Source organism: Capra hircus, chromosome 21, assembly GCF_001704415.2.
Source record: "Capra hircus breed San Clemente chromosome 21, ASM170441v1, whole genome shotgun sequence".
In the NCBI taxonomy this organism is placed as follows: Eukaryota; Metazoa; Chordata; class Mammalia; order Artiodactyla; family Bovidae; genus Capra; species Capra hircus.
In genome coordinates this window covers 31482048-31506676 of record NC_030828.1, presented here as the reverse complement: position 1 = coordinate 31506676, position 24629 = coordinate 31482048, and the positions used below count along the sequence as shown (strand labels likewise).

At 35.9% G+C, this 24629-nt stretch overlaps 1 protein-coding gene across 2 annotated transcripts in view; it reads left to right on the top strand.

Annotated features, from left to right (window-relative positions):
• SCAPER (S-phase cyclin A associated protein in the ER) overlaps nucleotides 1-24629 on the top strand; it is a 400712-nt gene that overhangs the window by 89095 nt on the left and 286988 nt on the right. Inside the window, exons 9-14 of one of the 2 annotated variants that reach the window (XM_018066270.1) lie at nucleotides 14093-14355; nucleotides 17495-17713; nucleotides 22719-22889; nucleotides 23500-23569; nucleotides 23786-23903; nucleotides 24330-24441. In XM_018066270.1, coding sequence (XP_017921759.1) covers nucleotides 14093-14355; nucleotides 17495-17713; nucleotides 22719-22889; nucleotides 23500-23569; nucleotides 23786-23903; nucleotides 24330-24441 — 953 coding nt within the window. Of the gene's footprint in view, nucleotides 1-14092; nucleotides 14356-17494; nucleotides 17732-22718; nucleotides 22890-23499; nucleotides 23570-23785; nucleotides 23904-24329; nucleotides 24442-24629 lie in introns of both variants that reach the window. The other variant, XM_018066269.1, reaches the window with a different exon arrangement.

Genomic DNA, 24629 nt, shown 5'->3' with positions numbered 1-24629 from the left:
CTGTGTCTTTTTTGCTGTCTTGCATACAGGGTCGTCATTGCCATCTTTCTAAATTCCATATATATGTGTTAGTATACTGTATTGGTGTTTTTCTTTCTGGCTTACTTCACTCAGTATAATTGGCTCCAGTTTCATCCATCTCATCAGAACTGATTCAAATGTATTCTTTTTAATGGCTGAGTAATACTCCATTGTGTATATGTACCACAGCTTTCTTATCCATTCATCTGCTGATGGACATCTAGGTTGTTTCCATGTCCTGGCTGTTATAAACAGTGCTGCGATGAACATTGGGGTACATGTGTCTCTTTCAATTCTGGTTTCCTTGGTGTTTATGCCCAGCAGTGGGACTGCTGGGTCATAAGGTAGTTCTATTTGCAATTTTTTAAGGAATCTCCACACTGTTCTCCAAAGTGGCTGTACTAGTTTGCATTCCCACCAACAGTGTAGGAGGGTTCCTTTTCTCCACACCCTCTCCAGCATTTATTGCTTGCAGACTTTTGGATCGCAGCCATTCTGACTGGTGTGAAGTGGTACCTCATTGTGGTTTTGATTTGCATTTCTCTAATAATGAGTGATGTTGAGCATCTTTTCATGTGTGTGTTAGCCATCCGTATGTCTTCTTTGGAGAAATGTCTATTTAGTTCTTTGGCCCATTTTTTGATTGGGTCGTTTATTTTTCTGGAATTGAGCTGCAGTAGTTGCTTGTATATTTTTGAGATTAGTTGTTTGTCAGTTGCTTCATTTGCTATTATTTTCTCCCATTCAGAAGGCTGTCTTTTCACCTTGCTTATAGTTTCCTTTGTTGTGCAGAAGCTTTTAATTTTAATTAGATCCCATTTGTTTATTTTTGCTTTTATTTCCAGTATTCTGGGAGGTGGGTCATAGAGGATCCTGCTGTGATATATGTCGGAGAGTGTTTTGCCTATGTTCTCCTCTAGGAGTTTTATAGTTTCTGGTCTTACATTTAGATCTTTAATCCATTTTGAGTTTATTTTTGTGTTTGGTGTTAGAAAGTGTTCTAGTTTCATTCTTTTACAAGTGGTTGACCAGTTTTCCCAGCACCACTTGTTAAAGAGATTGTCTTTACTCCATTGTATATTCTTGCCTCCTTTGTCAAAGATAAGGTGTCCATAGGTGTGTGGATTTATCTCTGGGCTTTCTATTTTGTTCCATTGATCTATATTTCTGTCTTTGTGCCAGTACCATACTGCCTTGATGACTGTGGCTTTGTAGTAGAGCCTGAAGTCAGGCAAGTTGATTCCTCCAATTCCATTCTTCTTTCTCAAGGTTGCTTTGGCTATTCGAGGTTTTTTGTATTTCCATACAAATCTTGAAATTATTTGTTCTAGTTCTGTTAGAAATATGGCTGGTAGCTTGATAGGGATTGCATTGAATTTGTAAATTGCTTTGGGTAGTATACTCATTTTCACTATATTGATTCTTCTGATCCATGAACATGGTATATTTCTCCATCTATTAGTGTCCTCTTTGTATTTTTTCATCAGTGTTTTATAGTTCACTATATATAGGTCTTTAGTTTCTTTAGGTAGATATATTCCTAGGTATTTTATTCTTTTCGTTGCAATGGTGAATGGAATTGTTTCCTTAATTTCTTTTTCTACTTTCTCACTATTAGTGTATAGGAATGCAAGGGATTTCTGTGTGTTGATTTTATATCCTGCAACTTTACTATATTCATTGATTAGCTCTAGTAATTTTCTGGTGGAGTCTTTCGGGTTTTCTATGTAGAGGATCATGTCATCTGCAAACAGTGAAAGTTTTACTTCTTCTTTTCCAGTTTGGATTCCTTTTATTTCTTTTTCTGCTCTGATTGCTGTGGCCAAAACTTCCAGAACTATGTTGAATAGTAGCAGTGAAAGTGGACACCCTTGTCTTGTTCCTGACTTTAGGGGAAATGCTTTCAATTTTTCACCATTGAGGATAATGTTTGCTGTGGGTTTGTCATATATAGCTTTTATTACGTTGAGGTATGTTCCTTCTATTCCTGCTTTCTGGAGAGTTTTTATCATAAATGGATGTTGAATTTTGTCAAAGGCCTTCTCTGCCTCTATTGAGATAATCATATGGCTTTTATTTTTCAATTTGTTAATGTGGTGAATTACATTGATTGATTTGCGGATATTGAAGAATCCTTGCATCCCTGGGATAAAGCCCACTTGGTCATGGTGTATGGTCTTTTTAATGTGTTGTTGGATTCTGAATGCTAGAATTTTGTTGAGGATTTTTGCATCTATGTTCATCAGTGATATTGGCCTGTAGTTTTGTTTTTTTGTAGTATCTTTGTCAGGTTTTGGTATTAGGGTGATGGTGGCCTCATAGAATGAGTTTGGAAGTTTACCTTCCTCTGCAATTTTCTGGAAGAGTTTGAGTAGGATAGGTGTTAGCTCTTCTTGAAATTTTTGGTAGAATTCAGCTGTGAAGCCATCTGGACCTGGGATTTTGTTTGCTGGAAGATTTCTGATTACAGTTTCAATTTCCGTGCTTGTGATGGGTCTGTTAAGATTTTCTATTTCTTCCTGGTTCAGTTTTGGAAAATTGTACTTTTCTAAGAATTTGTCCATTTCTTCCACGTTGTCCATTTTATTGGCATATAACTGCTGATAGTAGTCTCTTATGATCCTTTGTATTTCTGTGTTGTCTGTTGTGATCTCTCCATTTTCATTTCTAATTTTATTGATTTGATTTTTCTCTCTTTGCTTCTTGATGAGTGTGGCTAATGGTTTGTCAATTTTATTTATCCTTTCAAAGAACCAGCTTTTGGCTTTGTTGATTTTTGCTATGGTCTCTTTTGTTTCTTTTGCATTTATTTCTGCCCTAATTTTTAAGATTTCTTTCTCTCTACTAACTCTGGGGTTCTCCATTTCTTCCTTTTCTAGCTGCTTTAGGTGTAGAGTTAGATTATTTATTTGACTTTTTTCTTGTTTCTTGAGGTATGCCTGTATTGCTATGAACTTTCCTCTTAGCACTGCTTTTATAGTGTCCCACAGGTTTTGGGTTGTTGTGTTTTCATTTTCATTCGTTTCTATGCATATTTTGATTTCTTTTTTGATTTCTTCTGTGATTTGTTGGTTATTCAGAAGTGTGTTGTTCAACCTCCATATGTTGGAATTTTTAATAGTTTTTCTCCTGTAATTGAGATCTAATCTTAATGCATTATGGTCAGAAAAGATGCTTGGAATGATTTCGATTTTTTTGAATTTATCAAGTTTAGATTTATGGCCCAGGATGTGATCTATCCTGGAGAATGTTCCATGAGCACTTGAGAAAAAGGTGAAATTCATTGTTTTGGGGTGAAATGTCCTATGATATCAATTAGGTCTAACTGGTCTAATGTATCATTTAAAGTTTGCGTTTCTTTGTTGATTTTCTGTTTAGTTGATCTGTCCATAGGTGTGAGTGGGGTATTAAAGTTTCCCACTATTATTGTGTTATTGTTGATTTCCCTTTTCATACTTGTTAGCATTTGTCTTCCATATTGCGGTGCTCCTATATTGGGTGCATATATATTTATAATTGTTTTATCTTCTTCTTGGATTGATCCTTTGATCATTATGTAGTGGCCTTCTTTGTCTCTTTTCACAGCCTTTGTTTTAAAGTCTGTTTTATCAGATATGAGTATTGCCACTCCTGCTTTCTTTTGGTCTCTATTTGCATGGTATATCTTTTTCCAGCCCTTCACTTTCAGTCTGTATGTGTCCCTTGTTTTGAGGTGGGTCTCTTGTAAGCAGCATATAGATGGGTCTTGTTTGTGTATCCATTCGGCCAATGATCCTGTTACCATTTACTTTATTGTTTTGGGTTCAGGTTTATACACCGTTTTTGTGTTTCCTGTCTAGGGAATATCCTTTAGAATTTGTTGGAGAGCTGGTTTGGTGGTGCTGAATTCTCTCAGCTTTTGCTTGTCTGTAAAGCTTTTGATTTCTCCTTCGTATTTGAATGAGATCCTTGCTGGGTACAGTAATCTGGGCTGTAGGTTATTGTCTTTCATCACTTTAAGTATGTCTTGCCATTCCCTCCTGTCCTGAAGAGTTTCTATTGAAAGATCAGCTGTTATCCTTATGGGAATCCCCTTGTGTGTTATTTGTTGTTTTTCCCTTGCTCCTTTTAATATTTGTTCTTTGTGTTTGATCTTTCTTAATTTGATTAATATGTGTCTTGGGGTGTTTCGCCTTGGGTTTATCCTATTTGGAACTCTCTGTGTTTCTTGAACTTGGGTGATTATTTCCTTCCCCATTTTAGGGAAGTTTTCAACTATTATCTCCTCAAGGATTTTCTCATGGTCTTTCTTTTTTTTTTATTTTTATTTTTATTTATTTATTTTTTAAATTTTAAAATCTTTAATTCTTACATGCGTTCCTTTTTGTCTTCTTCTTCTGGGACTCCTATAATTCGAATGTTGGAGCGTTTCATATCGTCCTGGAGGTCTCTGAGAGTGTCCTCATTTGTTTTAATTCGTTTTTCTTGTTTCCTCTCTGATTCATTTATTTCCACCATTCTATCTTCTATTTCACTAATCCTATCTTCTGCCTCTGTTATTCTGCTATTTGTTGCCTCCAGAGTGTTTCTGATCTCATTTATTGCATTATTCATTATATATTGACTCTTTTTTATTTCTTCTAGGTCCTTGTTAAACCTTTCTTGCATCTTCTCAATCCTTGTCTCTAGGCTATTTATCTGTGATTCCATTTTGATTTCAAGATTTTGGATCATTTTCACTATCAATATTCAGAATTCTTTCTCAGGTAGATTCCCTACCTCTTCCTCTTTTGTTTGGTTTGGTGGACAACTCTCCTGTTCCTTTACCTGCTGAGTATTCCTCTGTCTCTTCATCTTGATTATATTGCTGCGTTTGGGGTGGCCTTTTTATATTCTGGTAATTTGTGGAGTTCTCTTTATTATGGAGCTTCCTCACTGTGGGTGGGGTTGTATCAGTGGCTTGTCTAGGTTTCCTGGTTAGGGAGGCTTGAGCTGGAGTTCTGGTGGGTGGAGCTGGGTTTCTTCTCTCTGGAGTGCAGTGGAGTGACCAGTAATAGGTTATGAGACGTCAAAGGTTTTTGAGTAACTTTGAGCTGCCTGTATATTGAAGCTCAGGGGTGTGTTCCTGTGTTGCTGGAGAATTTGTGTGGTATGTCTTGTTCTGGAACTTGTTGGCCCTTGGGTGGAGCTTGGTTTCAGTGTAGGTATGGAGGCATTTGATGAGCTCCTATTGCTTAATGTTCCCTGAATTCAGGAGTTCTCTGATGTTTTCAGGCTTTGGACTTAAGCCTCCTGCTTCTGGTTTTCAGTTTTATTTTTACAGTAGCCTCTAGACTTCTCCATCTATACAGCACCGATGATAAAACATCTAGGTTAAAGATGGAAAGTTTCTCCACATTGAGGGACACTCAGAGAGGTTCACTGTTTTTGAAGACAGTGGTCTGCTTTTCTGGTTGCCTATGTCCTCTGCCAGCCTACAGAAGTTGTTTTGTGGAGTTTGCTCAGCGTTGAAATGTTCTTTTGAGGAATTTGTGAGGGAGAAAGTGGTCTTCCTGTCCTATTCCTCTGCCATCTTAGGACCGCCCCCCTGATATACTCTTCTTTTGAAATGCTTCATTTATTTCAGGTCTTTTAAAAAAATTGTGTAATAGTTTGTATTGGCCATCTTATTGGTTAATGGATTAGGTCCAAGTTGTAAGCAGTATTTTTTTCCATAAAGAAGCTTTCAAAAAGGGCTGTTTTTCTTTATAAAGTAATTAATCATAGTGTTCCTAAGGGTGAGCCAGTTAAATTATCTTGAATCAAAAATCTCTTGTTAAACTTAATTTCGTAACTTAGTTGTTTTTTTCTTTTTGTATATTTGGTTTTTATGAGGTTGATTTTTTTTTTAGTTTTTTTAAAATATAAATTTATTTATTTTAATTGGAGGTTAATTACTTTACAATATTGTATTGGTTTTGCCATACATCAACATGAATCCGCCACAGGTATACACGTGTTCCCCATCGTGAACCGCCATCCCTCCTCTCTCCCCATACCATCCCTCTGGGTCGTCTCAGTGCACTGGCCCCAAGCATCCAGTATCATGTGTTGAACCTGGACTGGCGATTCGTTTCATATATGATATTATACATGTTTCAATGCCATTCTCCCAAATCATCCCACCCTTGCCCTCTCCCACATAGTCCAAAAGACTGTTCTATACATCTGTGTCTCTTTTGCTGTCTCACATACAGGGTTATCGTTACCATCTTTCTAAATTCCATATATATGCGTTAGTATACTGTATTGGTATTTTTCTTTCTGGCTTACTTCACTCAGTATAATTGGCTCCAGTTTCATCCACCTCATTAGAACTGATTCAAATATATTCTTTTTAACGGCTGAGTAATACTCCATTGTGTATATGTACCACAGCTTTCTTATCCATTCATCTGCTGATGGACATCTAGGTTGCGTCCATATCCTGGCTATTATAAACAGTGCTGCGATGAACATTGGGGTACATGTGTCTCTTTCAATTCTGGTTTCCTCGGTGTGTATGCCCAGCAGTGGGACTGCTGGGTCATAAGGTAGTTCTATTTCCAGTTTTTTAAGGAATCTCCATACTGTTCTCCAAAGTGGCTGTACTAGTTTGCGTTCCCACCAACAGTGTAAGAGGGTTCCCTTTTCTCCACACCCTCTCCAGCATTTATTGCTTGTAGACTTTTGGATCGCAGCCATTCTGACTGGTGTGAAATGGCACCTCATTGTGGTTTTCATATGCATTTCTCTGATAATGAGTGATATTGAGCATCTTTTCATGTGTGTGTTAGCCATCTGTATGTCTTCTTTGGAGAAATGTCTATTTAGTTCTTTGGCCCATTTTTGGATTGGGTCATTTATTTTTCTGGAGTTGAGCTGCAGGAGTTGCTTGTATATTTTTGAGATTAGTTGTTTGTCAGTTGCTTCATTTGCTATTATTTTCTCCCATTCAGAAGGCTGTCTTTTCACCTTGCTTATAGTTTCCTTTGTTGTGCAGAAGCTTTTAATTTTAATTAGATCCCATTTGTTTATTTTTGCTTTTATTTCCAGTATTCTGGGAGGTGGGTCATAGAGGATCCTGCTGTGATATATGTCGGAGAGTGTTTTGCCTATGTTCTCCTCTAGGAGTTTTATAGTTTCTGGTCTTACATTTAGATCTTTAATCCATTTTGAGTTTATTTTTGTGTTTGGTGTTAGAAAGTGTTCTAGTTTCATTCTTTTACAAGTGGTTGACCAGTTTTCCCAGCACCACTTGTTAAAGAGATTGTCTTTACTCCATTGTATATTCTTGCCTCCTTTGTCAAAGATAAGGTGTCCATAGGTGTGTGGATTTATCTCTGGGCTTTCTATTTTGTTCCATTGATCTATATTTCTGTCTTTGTGCCAGTACCATACTGCCTTGATGACTGTTGCTTTGCAGTAGAGCCTGAAGTTAGGCAGATTGATTCCTCCAATTCCATTCTTCTTTCTCAAGATTGCTTTGGCTATTCGAGGTTTTTTGTATTTCCATACAAATCTTGAAATTATTTGTTCCAGCTCTGCGAAAAACACTGTTGGTAGCTTGATAGGGATTGCATTGAATCTGTAGATTGCTTTGGGTAGTATACTCATTTTCACTATATTTATTCTTCCGATTCATGAACATGGTATATTTCTCCATCTATTAGTGTCCTCTTTGATTTCTTTCACCAGTGTTTTATAGTTCACTATATATAGGTCTTTAGTTTCTTTAGGTAGATATATTCCTAAGTATTTTATTCTTTTTGTTGCAATGGTGAATGAAATTGTTTTCTTTATTTCTCTTTCTATTTTTTTCATTATTAGTGTAGAGGAATGCAAGGGATTTCTGTGTGTTGATTTTGCTGGTTATATTAATGATGTTGTTATATTTTAAAAATTCTATCTTTTAAAGACATATACTGGGTTTCCCTGGTGCCTCAGTGGTAAAAGTTCTGCCTGCCAAAGTAGGAGACACAGGTTTTGATCCTTGATGGGGAAGATCCACATGCTGCAGAGCAGCTAAGCCTCTGTGTCATGACTGTTGAGCCTGTGATCCAGAGCTCATGTGCCTCAACTATTGAAGCCACATACGCCCTTCTCTTGTGCTCCACAAGGGAAGCCACTGCAATGAGAAGCCCGTGCACCACAACTAAAGAGTAGCTGCTCACCACAACTAGAGAAAAGCCCACACAGCACAGAGCCAGCAAAGCCAGAAAGAAAAAAATCTGATGTTTTAAAAAAGTGTATTTAAGAAAAAAAAGGACACATACTGAATATTTCCAGGAGAAGTGATGTTTCTAGGATTTGTTTTAAAATATTACAGGGCTTCCCTGGTGGCTCTGTGGTAAAAAAAAATCTGCCTTCCAAAGCAAGAGACACAGGTTTGATCCCTGATTTGGGATGGGCCCATATGCTGTGGAGCAACTAAGCCTGTGCGCCACAACTACGGAGCCTGTGCCCTAGAGCCCGGAAGCCACAGCTGCTGAACCCATGGGCAACAGCTGCTGAGACTGACACCCTACTGCTCATGCTCCACAACAAGGAAAGCCACACCAGTGAGAAACCCAGGTACCTCAACTAGAGAGCAACCCCTGCTCTCTGCAACTGGAGAAAAGCCTTCACAGCAACGAAGACCTAGAACTGCCAAAAATAAATAAAATTTAAAAAAATATTTCAGAAAAAACAATAGGGAAGAAGAAATGAAATAAGAGCAGCAGGATGTTGATAATTATTGAAGCTTAATGATTAGAGTGGGGACCTCATAATACTATTTTCTGTGTACTATATTTGAAAATCTTCATAATAAAATATATAAATATAACAAATAATAAAATAATGAAAAAGTAGTAAAAAGTTTAAGAAAACAACAAAAAATTTAAGCATGCTTTCCCCTTGCAGATTTCAAAATGCAGATTTTTCAAATAAAAGATGACAGGTTCCATCTAGTCCTTATTTTAAAGTATAATATAAATGTAGTAACATAGCTGCAATATTTAAAAAATAAGATGAGTTAATATACTAGTCACAAGATTGAGCATTTTGTAAGTATTTTTTTCCTTTGAAATAAAATATCTTCCACGTAGTGAATCATATAATGGCATGGCCTATTGTTGTTCAGTTCCTCGATCATGTCTGATGCTTTGTGACCCCATGGACTGTAGCATTGCAGGCTTCCCTGTCTTTCACCATCTCCTGGAGCTTGCTCAGACTCATGTCCATTGAGTTGGTGATGCTATCCAACCGTCTCATCCTCTGTCATCCCCTTCTCCTCCTGCCTTCAGTCTTTCCCTACATTGGGGTCTTTTCTAATGAGTCAGCTCTTTGCATGAGGTGGCCAAAGTATTGGAGCTTCAGCTTCAGCATCGGTCCTTCCAGTGAATATTCAGGATTGATTTCCTCTAGGATTGACTAGTTCGATCTCCTTTCAGTCCAAGGGACTCTCAAGAGTCTTCTCCAATACCACAGTTCAAAAAGCATCAATTCCTCAGCATTCAGCTTTCTTTATAATCCAACTCTCACATCCATACATGACTAAAGGAAAAACCATAGCTTTGACTAGATGGACCTTTGTTGGCAAAATAATGTCTCTGCTTTTTAATATGCTGTCTAGGTTGGTCATAACTTTCCTTCCAAGGAGTAAGCCTCTTTTAATTTCATGGCTACAGTCACCATCTGAAGTGATTCTGGAGCCCACCAAAATAGTCAGCCACTGTTTCCACTGTTTCCCCATCTATTTGCCATGAAGTGATGGGACTGGATGCCATAATCTTAGTTTTCTAAATGTTGAGCTTTAAGCCAACTTTTTCACTCTCCTCTTTCACATTCATCAAGAGGCTCTTTAGTTCTTCTTCACTTTCTGCCATAAGGGTGGTGTCATCTGCATATCTGAGGTTATGGACATTTCTCCCTGAAATCTGGATTCCAGCTTGTGCTTCTTCCAGCCCAGCATTTCTCATGATGTACTCTGCATATAAGTTAAATAAGCAGGGTGACAATACAGAACCTTGACGTACTCCTTTTCCTATTTGGAACCAGTCTGTTGTTCCATTTCCAGTTATAACTGTATGCTTTTGTTTTATTATCTAGTATGCCACTCTGAATCTTTGGGTTGGAGAATTTGGTCCATGTTCTTTTTTTAAAACTTACTTAGTTTCTCTTTAGGGAATTTCCTTCGGTCATCCTTTAAGGGCTGGTTTGCTAGTGACACATTTGCTTAGTTTTCTTTTCATCTGAGAATGCCTTATGTATTCTTCATTCCTGAAGCATAGTTTCACTGATTATAGAATTTGCGATTGACAGTTCTTTCAGTCCTTGAAAGTTGTGCCACTTCCTCTGGGCCTTCAGTGTTTCAGAAGAGAAATTTGCTGTCATTAAAACTGATGTTCTGCTATAGATGATGTATCTTTTCCCTATTGCTTCTTGTTCCCCCACCATGGCTTCTTTTAAGAATTTTTCTATGTTTTTTCTTTTCAGAGCTTTCATTATGATGTGTTTTAGCATCAGTTTCTTTGGATTTCTTAGTTCTTTTAGTTTGGTATCTTTTTAGTTCCTTTAGTTTTATATCTTTCACTAAGTTTAGAAAGTTTTTATTAGTTCTTTAAATACTTTCTAAGTCCTACACTGTCTCTCCTCTCTTTCTGGGACTCCATTCACACAAATGTTACCTCTTTTGTTGTTGGCATACAGGTCCTTTGTGCTCCATTTAAGACATTCCCTGATACCTTTTCAGCAAAATTGGAGACTAACTTTCACCACTTCCTTGGCTGCTACTGGAGGTAGCTCAGTTCTCTTCTGTACCCCTACTGACACAATGGAGTGCCAGAGTGAAGGGAGGACTGACTCTCGACTTATCTGTGTAAGGTGGAGTGGAATCTTAGCTTTCCGATGGGTCCTGCTGGCATTATCACAAGGTGAAATGGGATCCATGTGCTGAGTAAATGTGTCTTCTACTGCTTTATTCTGTAGCAGTGATGTTGGTGAGGGTGGAAGCTCAGCTTTCTATATGGGACCTGCCAAGCCTGGGGGTGGGGAAGATCAGAATATTGACTCATTCTATGTGTCTTTGATGTTGGATGAAGGTAGAGGTTGTGCCCAGCATTGGACCCTTACGACAGTGTGGGTAGGGCGGATCAGTGTCTACCAGTTCTGACTCTCACTACCTCCTTAAGTCTCACTGCTGCTCCGTTTCCCACTGACACTAGGGGTGGGGAAAAGTAGAGTGCTGACTAATCCAGTTCCTACTGCCTTGTTTAATGTCATTTGGAGGTAGAAACTCAGCTCACCGTTCAACTTTGCTGACACTGTTTTGGTGAGGGAGTCTGACCATCTATTTCTACCACGTGGGCAATGGAAGTTCAACTCTCTACTTACCCCTATTGAAACCATGAGGTGCAAGTTTTCCACTGATGGTTGGCTGAATAGAAGGAGGTTTGCCAAAATGGTTATTTTCTTAGGTCATCGTCTCCTCTGCCCTTCGGCTTGGCAAAACAAGTTTTGCTGATGCCTGTTTTGTGTGTATCACTTTTTCTTTCTGGGTTGGAGGCCTTTGTACCATCCTGTCATATATAGGAAACAATTAGGAAACACAGAGAGCTCATTACTATGCTGCTTTTAACTCCCAGGGTCACAAGGCAGTCCACCTATCTTTCTGTCTTTTAAAATCTTCCTGTGCTTATTTTGTGTGTTTTTCCAGAGTTCTTAGTTGTAAGAAGGAGGACCTGGAAATACAAGTCAGTCTACTCCATCTTGGCCAGAACTAGATAGCTTCATATTAATTTTGATATGCTACATTTTAGCCTATAAACTTTTAAAAATTATGGCTATTAACTGTATATGTGTATACCTCAGGTTGTGACACTTTGAACCATTGTAGTAGAAGATTCATATTTATTTTGGGCTATTTTGCTCTGTGTCTTTGGACATAGGCCCTCATTTTTTTATGTGTATGGTAAAATACTGAACTAGATCGTCGAGTGTTCATTCAATTAACGTTCTATAATCTTATGATCATTAAAATAGTTTTATTTTTCCTTTTTTGCTAAGTTAGTGTACTTTTGGTACTAAAGGGAAAAGTACTTGGACTTTGGAGCTAGGCTTATGTTTGGATTCTGAAAGATGGAGAGGCAGTTTTTACATATCCATTAGACCATTGACATCAGAACCAGTTTGCCTGGACTTACATCTTGGCTTTACCTTTTGTCTCAGTTTCCTCATTGGTAATATGGGAATGGTAGTACTGATCTTAGGGAAAGATTGAAAGAGTTATATCTAAGGCACTTACCACAGTGGTAGCACATAGTATACATTCAGTTCAGTTCAGTCGCTCAATCATGTCCGACTCTTTGTGACCTCATGGACTGCAGCACGCCAGGCTTCCCTGTCCATCACCAACTCCTGGAGCTTACTCAAACTCATATCCATTGAGTCAGTGATGCCATCCAACCATCTCATCCTCTGTTGTCCCCTTCTCCTCCCACCCGCAATCTTTCCCAGCATCAAGGTCTTTTCCAATGAGTCAGTTCTTCACATCAGATCGCCAGAGTTTTGGAGTTTGAGCTTCAGTATCAGTCCTTCCAATGAATAGTCAGGACTGATTTCCTTTATGATGAACTGATTGGATCTCCTTGCAGTCCAAGGGATTCTCAAGAGTCTTCTCCAACACCACAGTTCAAATGCATCAATTCTTCAGTGCTCAGCTTTCGTTATAGTCCAACTCTCATATCCATACATGACTACTGGAAAAACCATAGCTTTGACTAGATGGTTCTTTATTGGCAAAGTAATGTCTCTGCTTTTTAATATGCTACCTAGGTTGGTCATGGCTTTTCTTCCAAGGAGCAAGTGCTTTTTAATTTCATGGCTGCAGTCACCATCTGCAGTGACTTTTTTTTTTAGCCCAAGAAAATAAAGTCTCTCACTGTTTCCATTGTTTCCCCATCTATTTGCCATGAAGTGATGGGACCAGATGCCATGATCTTAGTTTTCTGAATGTTGAGTTTTAAATGAACTTTTTCACTCTCCTCTTTCACTTTCATCAAGAGGCTCTTTAGTTATTCACTTTCTGCCACGGGAAACTAACCAAACTGATCACATGGACAACAGCCTTGTTTAACTCAGTGAAACTATGAATCATGCCGTGTAGGGCTACCCAAGATAGACAGGTCATGGTGGAGAATTCTGATAAAACGTGGTCTACTGGAGAAGTGAATGGCAAACCACTTTAGTATTCTTGCCTTGAGAACCCCATGAACAGCATGAAAAGGCAAAAAGATAGGACAATGAAAGATGAAGTCCCCAGGTCGGTAGGTACCCAATATGCTATGGGAGATCAGTGGAGAAATAACTCCAGAAAGAGTGAAGAGACGGAGCCAAAGCAAAAACAGTACCCAGTTGTGGATGTGACTGGTGATGTAAGTTAAGTCCAATGCCATAAAGAGCAATATTGCATAGGAACCTGGACTGTTAGGTCCATGAATCAAGGCGAATTGGAAGTGGTCAAACAGGAGATGGCAAGAGTGAACATCGACATTTTAGGAATCAGTGAACTAAAATGGACTGGAATGGGTGAATTTAACTCAGATGACAATTATATCTACTACTGTGGGCAAGAATCCCTTAGAAAAAATGGAGTAGCCATCATAGTCAACAAAAGAGTCTGAAATGCAGTACTTGGATGCAGTCTCAAAATCAGCAGAATGATCTCTCTTTGTTTCTAAGGCAAACCATTCAGTATCACAGTAATCCAAGTCTGTGTCCTAACCAGTAATGGTATGCGTTATATAAATGTTGCTTTCTGACTGTGGGGCCTTAGGTCAGTCTTAATCTCAGTTTTATCATTTGTAAGATAAGGATAATTATACCTGCCCTGTGAGGTCATAGGAATTAGATAACACACACACACACACACACACACACACGTGAATACACTTTGAATGGTAATCAGTGTCATGTTTATAGCTTATTTATAGTCAATGGGAATTAGATTGTAAAATATTTTTATTTTATAGGTTTTTGAAAATTTATATCTTCTAAATAATTCTTGATTTATTTTCTTCCCTCAACCACATAGAACGGAAAGATGCTGAAGGATGGGAAACTGTTCAGAGAGGAAGGCCTGTTCGTTCACGATCAACAGCAGTGATGCCAAAAGCTTCATTACCAACAGAAGCATTAAGATCAAAGGATGACAGTGATAAAGAAAATGTACATCTTTTGCCTGACGAAAGCATACAGAAAAGTGAATTTGTTGGAGATGAACCTTCTAATACTATAGAATCTCGGCCCAAGGACCCAGTACACTCATGTGATCATCCTCTTGCGGAAAGAACCCAGGTAGTACATTCTGAAAGTCCTTTTACTGCTTTTTATATGGGAGATATATATATATATATATATATATATATATATATATATGTAGGAATGTCTTAATTTTTCTATTTCATTGTATTACTTTTATTGTGAAAAATTTCAAATCTATAGAAAAGTGCAAGAATAGAGTAATGGACCCTCTGGTACCCTTTTCCTAGATTCACAGATTTAACATTTTGCCACAGTTTCTTTTCTCACTTTATTTACGTGTTACACTTGAAAGTAATGTATAAACATCACAGCCATTCACTTTTAAATTCTACAGCATGTATCTCCAAAGAACAGAAAACTCTTTTCCATAACCACACTATAATAATAAAATTCAGGGAATTTGATGTTTATATAATATTGTTATCTAAACTTATAGTCTGATTTTCAAAAATTCCAGTTGTCCCAGTAATTTCTTCACAGAAATGTTTTCCCTGATTCACGGTGCAGTTTAGAATCATACATTGTATTTGACTTTGTTTGTTTAATATCTTTGACTAGCATCAGTTACTCACCCTGTCTTTATTTTCCATGACATTCATTTTTTTGAAGAATACATTGCAGATTTTTTTGGTACAATGTTCTTCAGTTTCTTTATTCATTATTCACTTTAGCTTATGCATTTTAGGCAAAAATAAAGCGATTGTCAACCTCACATCTAAAGACATGTCATACCAATTTGCCCATGTTTGTTGACTTTGATTACTTGGTTAAAGTGATGTCCTCCTGCTTCATTTGAGGTGTTATTTAAAGTGATGAAAGTAAAAATCATTTTTCACTTGCTCTACTTTTGTTTTCTACAGCCCAAGTATAGAGTGATTTGCTAATATTTAAAATAATTCCTTAAGATTAATATCCCCAGTCCTTTTTCTTTTAGTCAAACTTTTTTTGAAGTTTATTTTACTTGTTTGGTTAAGCAACGCATTTTTGAAAGATATTTGTTTACAGAAAGATTTATGTTCATTTAGTATAGTTTTCTGCAAAATCATTAGTGAAATATAAGAGATTGTTTGATATGGGTACAGAGACTAAGAAAAAAGTTGTAAAGTAACTGTAATATTTCTCAGTCCAGAATAGTAGCTTTTTAAAATTTTCTTCTTTTTACCTGTAGAATATTTATTTTTAGACTCCCATTTTTTTTCTTAATGATAATAATAGCTCTTAATCCTGCATTATTCTTAATGTTTTATAACTATTTAATGTGTATATGTTTTATGCCCACATGAGATTGAAAACTCCTTGTGGGTAGAATCTTATGAAAGTGTGAAAGTGAAAGTCACTTAGTCGTGTCCGACTCTTTGCAACGCAATGGACTGTAGCCTGCCAGGCTCCTCTGCCTATGGGATTCTCCAGGCAAGAATACTGGAGTGGGTAATCATTCCTTTCTCCAAGTTATCTTCCCAACCATGGGATCAAACCCAGGTCTCATGCATTGCAGGTGGATTCTTTACCATCTGAGCCACCAGGGAAGCCCATATTGCCTTTTAATTTCCCATAATATGGAGCAGAGTCATAGGCACATAGTAAGTTTATCAGTACATAGTTGTTGGGTAAAACTTTAAGAAACTTTTAAATGTAGGTAAGTTTGATGAAGAAATCACTTTTTACATCACTTAACCAACATTTAGCATTTTTGCTAACATATATTTTAACTATAAGATTTAACATTATAAAAAATGTGCTAATTTTGTGTTAAGAATAAGCTTACATGATTTTGAGATTTTAGACATAGTCTATACATAGAGCTTATGAGTAATTATTGCTGAATTGTTTCAGTATAAAAGTTCACTGCTTATGGTGTCCAAGCTAATATTAATAGCTGTGTTTTCTCCACTCTCATTCTGAAAATGGAATTAGCATATTCATATATTTTGACCATTACTTTATAATTTAGCTTTGATTCTGTTATTTAAGTTGATACTGGTTTTTTAATAAACAGGATTGACTATATTGTAAAGATCAGTAATGCTAATATAAATATTACCAAAAAGATTATAAACCATGATGACTGATGTATAGATAATGTTGATAGCAATATAAACATTGTGATGCTATTTGAATAATGCGTATGCTAAAATGAACACTTTGGGACACTTTAAAGTTTTAACCAATAGTAGAATTTTTAAAGTAGTTTATAAGACTTGGCCAAGTTTAATATTTACATAAATACTATATCAAACTGGGGTTTTTATGGCCACTGCAGTGTTTATCTGATGTTTATTTAAGTAGTGGTGTGAGTGAGTTTTAAATTCACAACTTTAGATTTTCATTCTCCTTGGAGTTCATTACTCTGAGTACTGAAAAGCATAGTGCCATTATTTCTGTACTCTGTTAGAAAGTGAAAATAAAGTCCTGTTTCTTTCACTAAACTCTAAAATTTTTAAAAGATGTAACGTATTTTTCCTAAGCAAAAGTTGTATTTGTTCTAGATGTTTTTTATATTTCTGTTGCTTTTGTGTTAAATATTCTTAAAGGGGAATGGAGAGGCTGTTGAAGTCTAAAGAATATGAATTGCTTAAGGAGATTGCTTGCTGACATATGCTCTACTTTTTATGGTGTATTTTTCTTTTAGATCTAAGATTTGGTATTATGTACCATGTGAGTCTTCATGAAAGATGCTTTGAGGTTTTGTGTGTTAATGTTATTTAAAGAGAGTGAGTTCCATGTTTTGAGTAAAATGCCTTTAAAGTACATATTTGGTGAGAAGTGCCTTCATTTGATACTAGTTTTCATAAAAACTATGTGAATACCTTTAGTTATTTGAACATAAAGCATAATATTTATTATACTTGTGACTAGATTTCTTTTGTGAAGCATATAGTATAGCCATCAGGAATCAGTCTAATAAAATAAAATGCAATTGCAACATATATTGCTTAATTTCTTAAAACACTTGAGTATCCTTAAATATAGTAGATATGTAAATAAAATTTGTGGCTGCTTAACGTTTCTTTTCTAACACTTGAAATGTACCAAAATAATGAGTGATTGGTCTGTTAGCCAGCCAACTGCTGCTTCACAGTTGGTGGATTAAGCAGAATCAGCTTTTCTAGAGTGAAATAGTTGGTGAATATTTTTTGTTACCTCTGATTCATTCTACAATATGTTTTGTTAGTTCACAGTGAGTACACTGGATGATGTCAAGAACTCTGGGAATAGTTTCTTACCAGACAATTCTGTGCAAACTTCTGAAATACCTGCTGTTCACATTGATACAGAGTGTGTTTCAGTTATTCAGCAAGCTGACACACCTTCTTTGCAAGCAAGTGAAGACAAATTTTCAGGAGAAAAAGCAAGAATAGAAAGTGAAATGGATCCTTCAGATATTTCAAATGTGAGTGCTGCTAACTTGGTAAGAACAACTTCTCAGAATTCTGAGTAGATATATTAAAGAGGCAAAAATTCCAATAATGAAAAATTGTATTGTGCATTTCTCTATACTTTACAGAGCACTTTTAAACTTAGCATTTTATATGTTATTTTATGTTAACATGTTATTCTTGTAGCAAACTTTGGATGTAGTTAAGATTCTTCTTATTTTGTAGAGGGTGGAAATGAAACTGTGAGAGTCAAGTAACTTGCTCAAAATCATTTAGTTTTTGTATGATTTGGTCAAATGTTCTTTAGCATTAAGAAACTATAACATTAATATCTTCTATGCAACATCTACCACTCTGTTGGAAAATGGTGCTTAATGAACTTAGTTTTAAAATTCTCTTAACAGAGTACTTTAGATAGTTATCATTTGGAATTGGTCTTTAAGATGAAATTTGTCATCCCTATTGCTGAATCTTTAAAAATGCATTGACTTGAAATTATTTATAGGATTATGTTTTTGGATGAATAGTTAATTCTGCTCATGTCTTTCTCTTTTCCACTTAAGTAGTAAGATAACTTGGCCTGAGGATAGTTCAGAATAGGTCATGCTGGCATTTTTTAAAAGTAATTTTCAAAAGGAGTAGCTCCATATAAAAAGCTGTTGAGAAAAGTCATTCCAATTTTCATTTTTAAATGGCCACCGTATACTATAATTTCCTTTTAAACTGAGTGCTTTATGATGCTAAAAGATGATGTGAGCAGATGGTGTGTGTGTGCGTGCTCAGTAGCTTCAGTTGTGCCTGACTCTTGTGGCCCCATGGTCGCCAGCCAGGCTCCTCTGCCCGTGAGATTTTCTTGGCAAGATTACTGGAGTTGGTTGCCATGCTCTCCTCCAAGGGATCTTCCTGACCCAGGGATCAAATCTGTGTCTCCTGCAATGAGGTGGATTCTTTACCACTGAGCCACCAGGATTAGGCCAAATCATATATCCTAGAGTAAGATTAGATATTGATGAAACTTGATATGAGTTGTTTAAGGAAAAATAAGAGTTATAGCAATAAGAAAAACAAATTAATATTTGTTTTTAACTTACATCTTTTAGTGTGAATTTTTTGAAAGTTAAATGTAATTACTGTCATATAAGTGAGTTTAATGTATGGGGTAGAAATTGGTTATATTTATACTTTCTTTTCATAGATACCATATTAAATTTCATAGATATCATATTAAATTATTTATTTTGTGAATTGATTCTGTGAGAATCAAATTTCAAAAGAGAAAAAGCATCCTATACTTTAAGCATAAAATAATTTCAAAAAATTTCTTTCATCATTTTTATTTTGATCACATAGGTAAAATTAGCTTGTGGTGAAATATTGAAAACCCTTGGTTATTTTGAGTGTGACATTACATACTTGAAAGAAAATAAGTTCTGCTTTACATATGAATATTAGTGTATTCTTAGAAGTTTTAGAGGCGTTTTAACTAAACTGAGGTTTTGAAAAAATTTTATATTTTTAATTTGTCTTGGCAGTGATACTTCTGTGGGTTGCTCTAGATAAGCACCTTATTGTTGAGATTCTAAGTGAAGGATTATATAGAAATGTGGTTGTTTTGAGAAAACTGTTTCCTTTTTCCCCTTCATATAATATTGTCTCATAGATGGATAGAGTAAAAAAACCCTGCAGTTCTCATATTTAACAGAAAACTAAGCAGAAAATGACTGTGAGAACCTTTCTGTTTAAGGTCCACTATTGCCAGCATTGTAAAAATGTGCTGATATAAATCCTAGCTACCCTGGATTAGTTTTTTTAGATTTACTGAAATTCCAAATTTTAATGAAAATTTAGAAATTTCGGAATGATGATGTATACAGATATTTGTTTGAATTCCACAGTGTGGAAAATAGTAGAAGTTGTATGTGGAAAATTAAATCATTTCATCCATAAGCTGTGTTCAGTTCAGTTGCTCAGTCGTGTCCGACTCTTTGCGACCCCATGAATTGCAGCACGCCAGGCCTCCCTGTCCTATGTTGAAATATTTTCAGGTCTTAAGAGACAAAGTAGAAATGTTCTCTGGAGAAGATAAGATTAGGAAGGAAATAAGCTCACGTGAGAACATACTTTCTACAAAGTTAAATCTATTCAACTTTAATAGCTTTCTAATCTTTGTTATTTGCGATGTTGGTGTGGCACCTTAAGAAATTATTTTCTGTAATATTCAAGAGTTTATAGAGAAAAAGCTTATGATGCAAAGAAATGATTTCTCATCTAAACTCCCTCATCCCATTCTCTTCCCCAGGGACAATCTTGTGTGTTTTGAGGGGGTAGAGTATCAACAGGGTAGATGAAGTTGGGAGGGGTGGCTTTAAAGAAGCTACCAATGTTTAGGCTTCAGACCAATTCAGTAATAAGCTGAAGCTCAAGCACTTGCATTTTTAATACCTTTATTGAGGTATTATTGACTTTCAGTAAACTTCACCTATCTAAAGTATATATATTGATATATTTTGACATGTGTTTATACCTATGAAATCATCACTACAATCAAGATAATGAAAGTATCGATTGCCTCCGAAAGCTTTACATTCTCTTCTGTCATCCTTCTTTCCGCTCTTCCCTGTTTCCCCTTCCCAGGTTGTCACTATTCTGCTGCCACTACATCCTAATCAGCATTTTCAGAATTCTCTGTGTATGGAATAATACAATTAATGTAAATTATGTAATGTTCAGCCTCTTTCTTGTAGCATAATTATTTTGAGATTCATTGACATCACTGTGTATGTTAATAGTTCCTCCTTTTCCTATTGTCTTTCGGAGTACTATGTCATATGCGTGTAGCTCAATATGTTCATCCATCCAGTTGTTGACAGATGTTTGTTTCCAGTTTCTCTGTTATGAATAAAGGCACCATGAACACTTGTCTTTGTTTTGAACATATGTTTTCATTTCTCTTGAGAAAATATCTAGGTCCGTTTTGTTGATAATGTTCAGGTCTCCTTTGCCAATTTTTTGTACCTATTCTATCAGTTGAGAGAGAGGTATTGAAATCTCTGCATGTATCTGTGGGACTACCTTTTTAAAACCAACTTTATTGACATATAACTTGCATAATATACAGTTTATCCATTTAAAGTGTACAGTTCAGTGTTTTTTAATATATTCACAGAGTTGTGCAAGCGTGACCATGATTTGTTGTAAAACACTTCATCACTTCAGAAAAAACCCAGTGTCCGTGAGCAGGCCTCCCTTTCTCCCCACCCTCCCAGCCGCATACAACCACTCATCTCTTTTCTCTCATATACAGTATGTGGTCTTTGTGAATGGTTCCTTTCACTAAGCATGTTATTTTCAAGGTTCACCTGTGTTTTAGCCTGTACCAGTATTTCACTACTTTTTATGGCCAAATAATATTCCATTGTTTGAAAAATGTGAACCGTACCCTATTTAATCCATTCATTAGTTTATGAACATTAGGTTTTCTCCACTTCTTGGCATTTGTGAATAATGCTACTTTAGGTATTTGTGTACAAGTGTTTGTGTGAATGTATGGTTTCATTTCTTCTGGGTATACATCTAGGATTGGAATTTTTGGGTCATATGATAACTTTCATATGGGCTTCCTTGGTGGCTCAGATGGTAAAGAATCTGCCTGCAACGCAGGAGAACTGGGTTCGATACATGGGAAGATTCCCCTGGAGAAGGGAGTGGCTAACCACTCCAGTGTTCTTGCCTGGACATTTCCATGGACAGAGGAGCCTGGTGGGCTACAGTCCATGGGGTTGCAAAGAGTTGGACACAGCTGAGCGACTAACACATGGTAACTTAATTTTTAACCTTTGTGTGAAACTATCAGACAGTTTTCCAAAGTGGCTGTACCATTTTACATTCCCATTAGGTTTATTTTGTCTTGCAGTTCTGTCAGTTTTTGCTTCCTTTGTTTTGAAGGTATGTTCTTAAATTCACAAACCTTTAGGATTGTTTAAGTCTCTTGCTTTTAAGAAATTTCTGAGTCACAGAGCTGGACCCCAAGTTTTATAGTTCTTTATCAATGCTATTTTTATGTATGTATCATTATGAAATGACCTGCTTTATCCCTTGTCATATTTTTTGTTCTGAAACCTACCGTGTCTGATATTAATAATTCAGCTTTCTTTTGATTAGTGTTAGAATAGTAGCTCTTTTATTTGTAATCTGTTTATACTCTCATATTTAAATTAGGTTTCTTATGTGCAGCATGTGGTTTGGGGTCTTGCTTTTATCCAGATTTGAGTCTGCTAGTTGAGGTGTTTAGACTATTTCTGTTTAATGTGACTATGAATATGGTTCTTTTAAATCTACCATCTTATTATTTTTCTCTTTGACTCATCTATTCTTTATCCCGCTTTTCCTATTTTTCTCCCCGCTTTTTAATTAATTATATTTAAAAATTTGTCTCCTTTGTTGCTTAGTAGTCATAAATCTTTGTGATTTCAGTGTTTGCCTTAGCATTTCTAGTATACATATTTAGTTTATTATAGGGATTTATCAATTAATTCTGGTACATATTATTTGTATTATATACTTCTAATGCATAATTTTAAATTAGGTATATATGTTCAAAAAGTATTAATAACACCATTACGACATAATTTTTTTATGTTCCTTTTTAAGAATAGTGTTTTTCTTTTGTTTGTAAGATACTTGGTCTGTAACTGTTTTGAATTTTGGTGCTCAAATGAAATTCACACTTTATCTTTAATAACAATACCTCTTATTTATATAACTTCACAGTTTGTCATACCCAGTGGTCTGGTAAGAAAGTAAGTCATGGATTATTGTATCATTTTATGGAATACAGAATAGTCTCTTGCTTTTAAGAAATTTCTGAGTCACGGAGCTGGACCCCAAGTTTTATAGTTCTTTATCAATGCTATTTTTATGTATGTGTTGAGTATATGATTATAACATGAAGAGAGAAATAATTACTTGACTTTCCAGTCCACTGATGATTCTTCTTCTTGTTTGTTTTTCACTTTATAGTCTATGGCAGAAGTTCTTGCTAAAAAAGAAGAGCTAGCAGATCGTCTAGAAAAGGCCAATGAAGAAGCCATTGCCAGTGCCATTGCCGAAGAGGAACAGTTAACTAGAGAAATTGAAGCCGAAGAAAACAACGATATCAACCTTGAAACTGACAACGACAGTGATTTTTCTGTGAGCTTTTAGCATTTTTATTCTCTGGGTGATTGAGACATACAATAAACAATAGGAAGTCTTTTTTAAAGCACTTTACCAAGTGTTTTTTATATATGATGCAATTGACAAGCTGGAAGTTGGTTTCTCATTTTACAAATGAAGAAATTGAATCTCAGAGTAAGTAAAACATAACATTTCTCAGATTATAAGTGTAAAGATTGAAGAAGAATCTAAGATATCTTTTTCTATTCTACTGATAAAAAGCAAATGATACATTGCTTTGCTGTCACTAAGCACTCATGATATATATGTTGAAGAGAGGGATTTCTTAAAGAATGAAAGTAACTGTAAATCTTTCAAATATTTTTCTATTAAATTTTAATGCCCAACAAGTACTTTTGAGCTTTTCTGATGTATACTCTGAATATTTCAGAGTTTTATGTAGTAATAGTTTAAGGCCAATACTTTTCTTTTAAAATTACTTCATTCATTTCTGCTGTTAATGTTGGTGTTGGACTGTTTGCTAAATGAAATGTATGAGCAATAGATAGGAAATTTTCATATATAGTTCATTTTATTAGTTTATAATTGGTTCAACTATTTTTCAATTTTTCTTATTACCTTTTAGGCCAGCATGGGCAGTGGCAGTGTATCTTTCTGTGGTATGAACTGGAATGATGTCCTTGCAGATTATGAAGGTAATTTATGTGTGCATGTGTGTGTGTGTGTGTGTGTGTGTGTGTTGTATGTATAGGTAGAACAGTACAAAATAGATTATGTTAATACATGTGGTTTTTGTGTAAAATGAATAATTTATTAGAGTAGGATGCCTTTTAAAAGTCGGTTCTCAAAAGTTGCTTTCATAGAATTACGTGGTTAAACAGTAACAGTGGTTTTCTTTTTTCTCAAAATAGCTCGTGAATCTTGGCGCCAAAACACATCCTGGGGGGATATTGTAGAGGAAGAACCTGCTAGGCCTCCAGGACATGGAATTCACATGCATGAAAAACTTTCCTCACCGTCTCGTAAAAGGTCTGGCCTTTGAAAATTAATTTGAAATGTTTCACAGGAAGGGAGCTGCTGCTGCTGCTGCTGCTAAGTCGCTTCACTCGTGTCCGACTCTGTGTGACCCCATAGACGGCAGCCCACCAGGCTCCCCCGTCCCTGGGATTCTCCAGGCAAGAACGCTGGAGTGGGTTGCCACTTCCTTCTCCAGGAAGGGAGCTAGCCATTCTTAATTATTAAATGGAGTCGTTACATACTGATAGTATTTTAAGGTACATTATTCAGAACAGTTGCAGATCTTTTGAAAAGTGACAATGTTTTCCTGAAATGTTAGGCCAAATTAGTTTTGTGAATTGTTTATATTTATTTTAAGAACTTTGAAGACTAAAGAAGATATTTTTGGCTTTATCATGTAAACATTTGTGTCTCTTGTCCATTTGTTTGTACTAATAGAACAATTGCAGAATCTAAGAAGAAACATGAAGAAAAACAAATGAAAGCACAGCAACTAAGGGAAAAGTTACGTGAACAGAAAACATTAAAGCTTCAGAAATTGTTAGAAAGGGTGAGTTTTTAATTTTTAGAGAACCATGATTGCCTTAAATTGCTGGGCTTATTTTCATATTGACTTTTTTCTGGTTTCAGAGAAGCTAAAAGAACAGTAAAAATAAATTCACTAGAAATTAAAAGCATTTCTAGCTACTGAAAATTACCTGTACCTTTCTTAAAAAAGAAATAAGAATTTGTCATTCC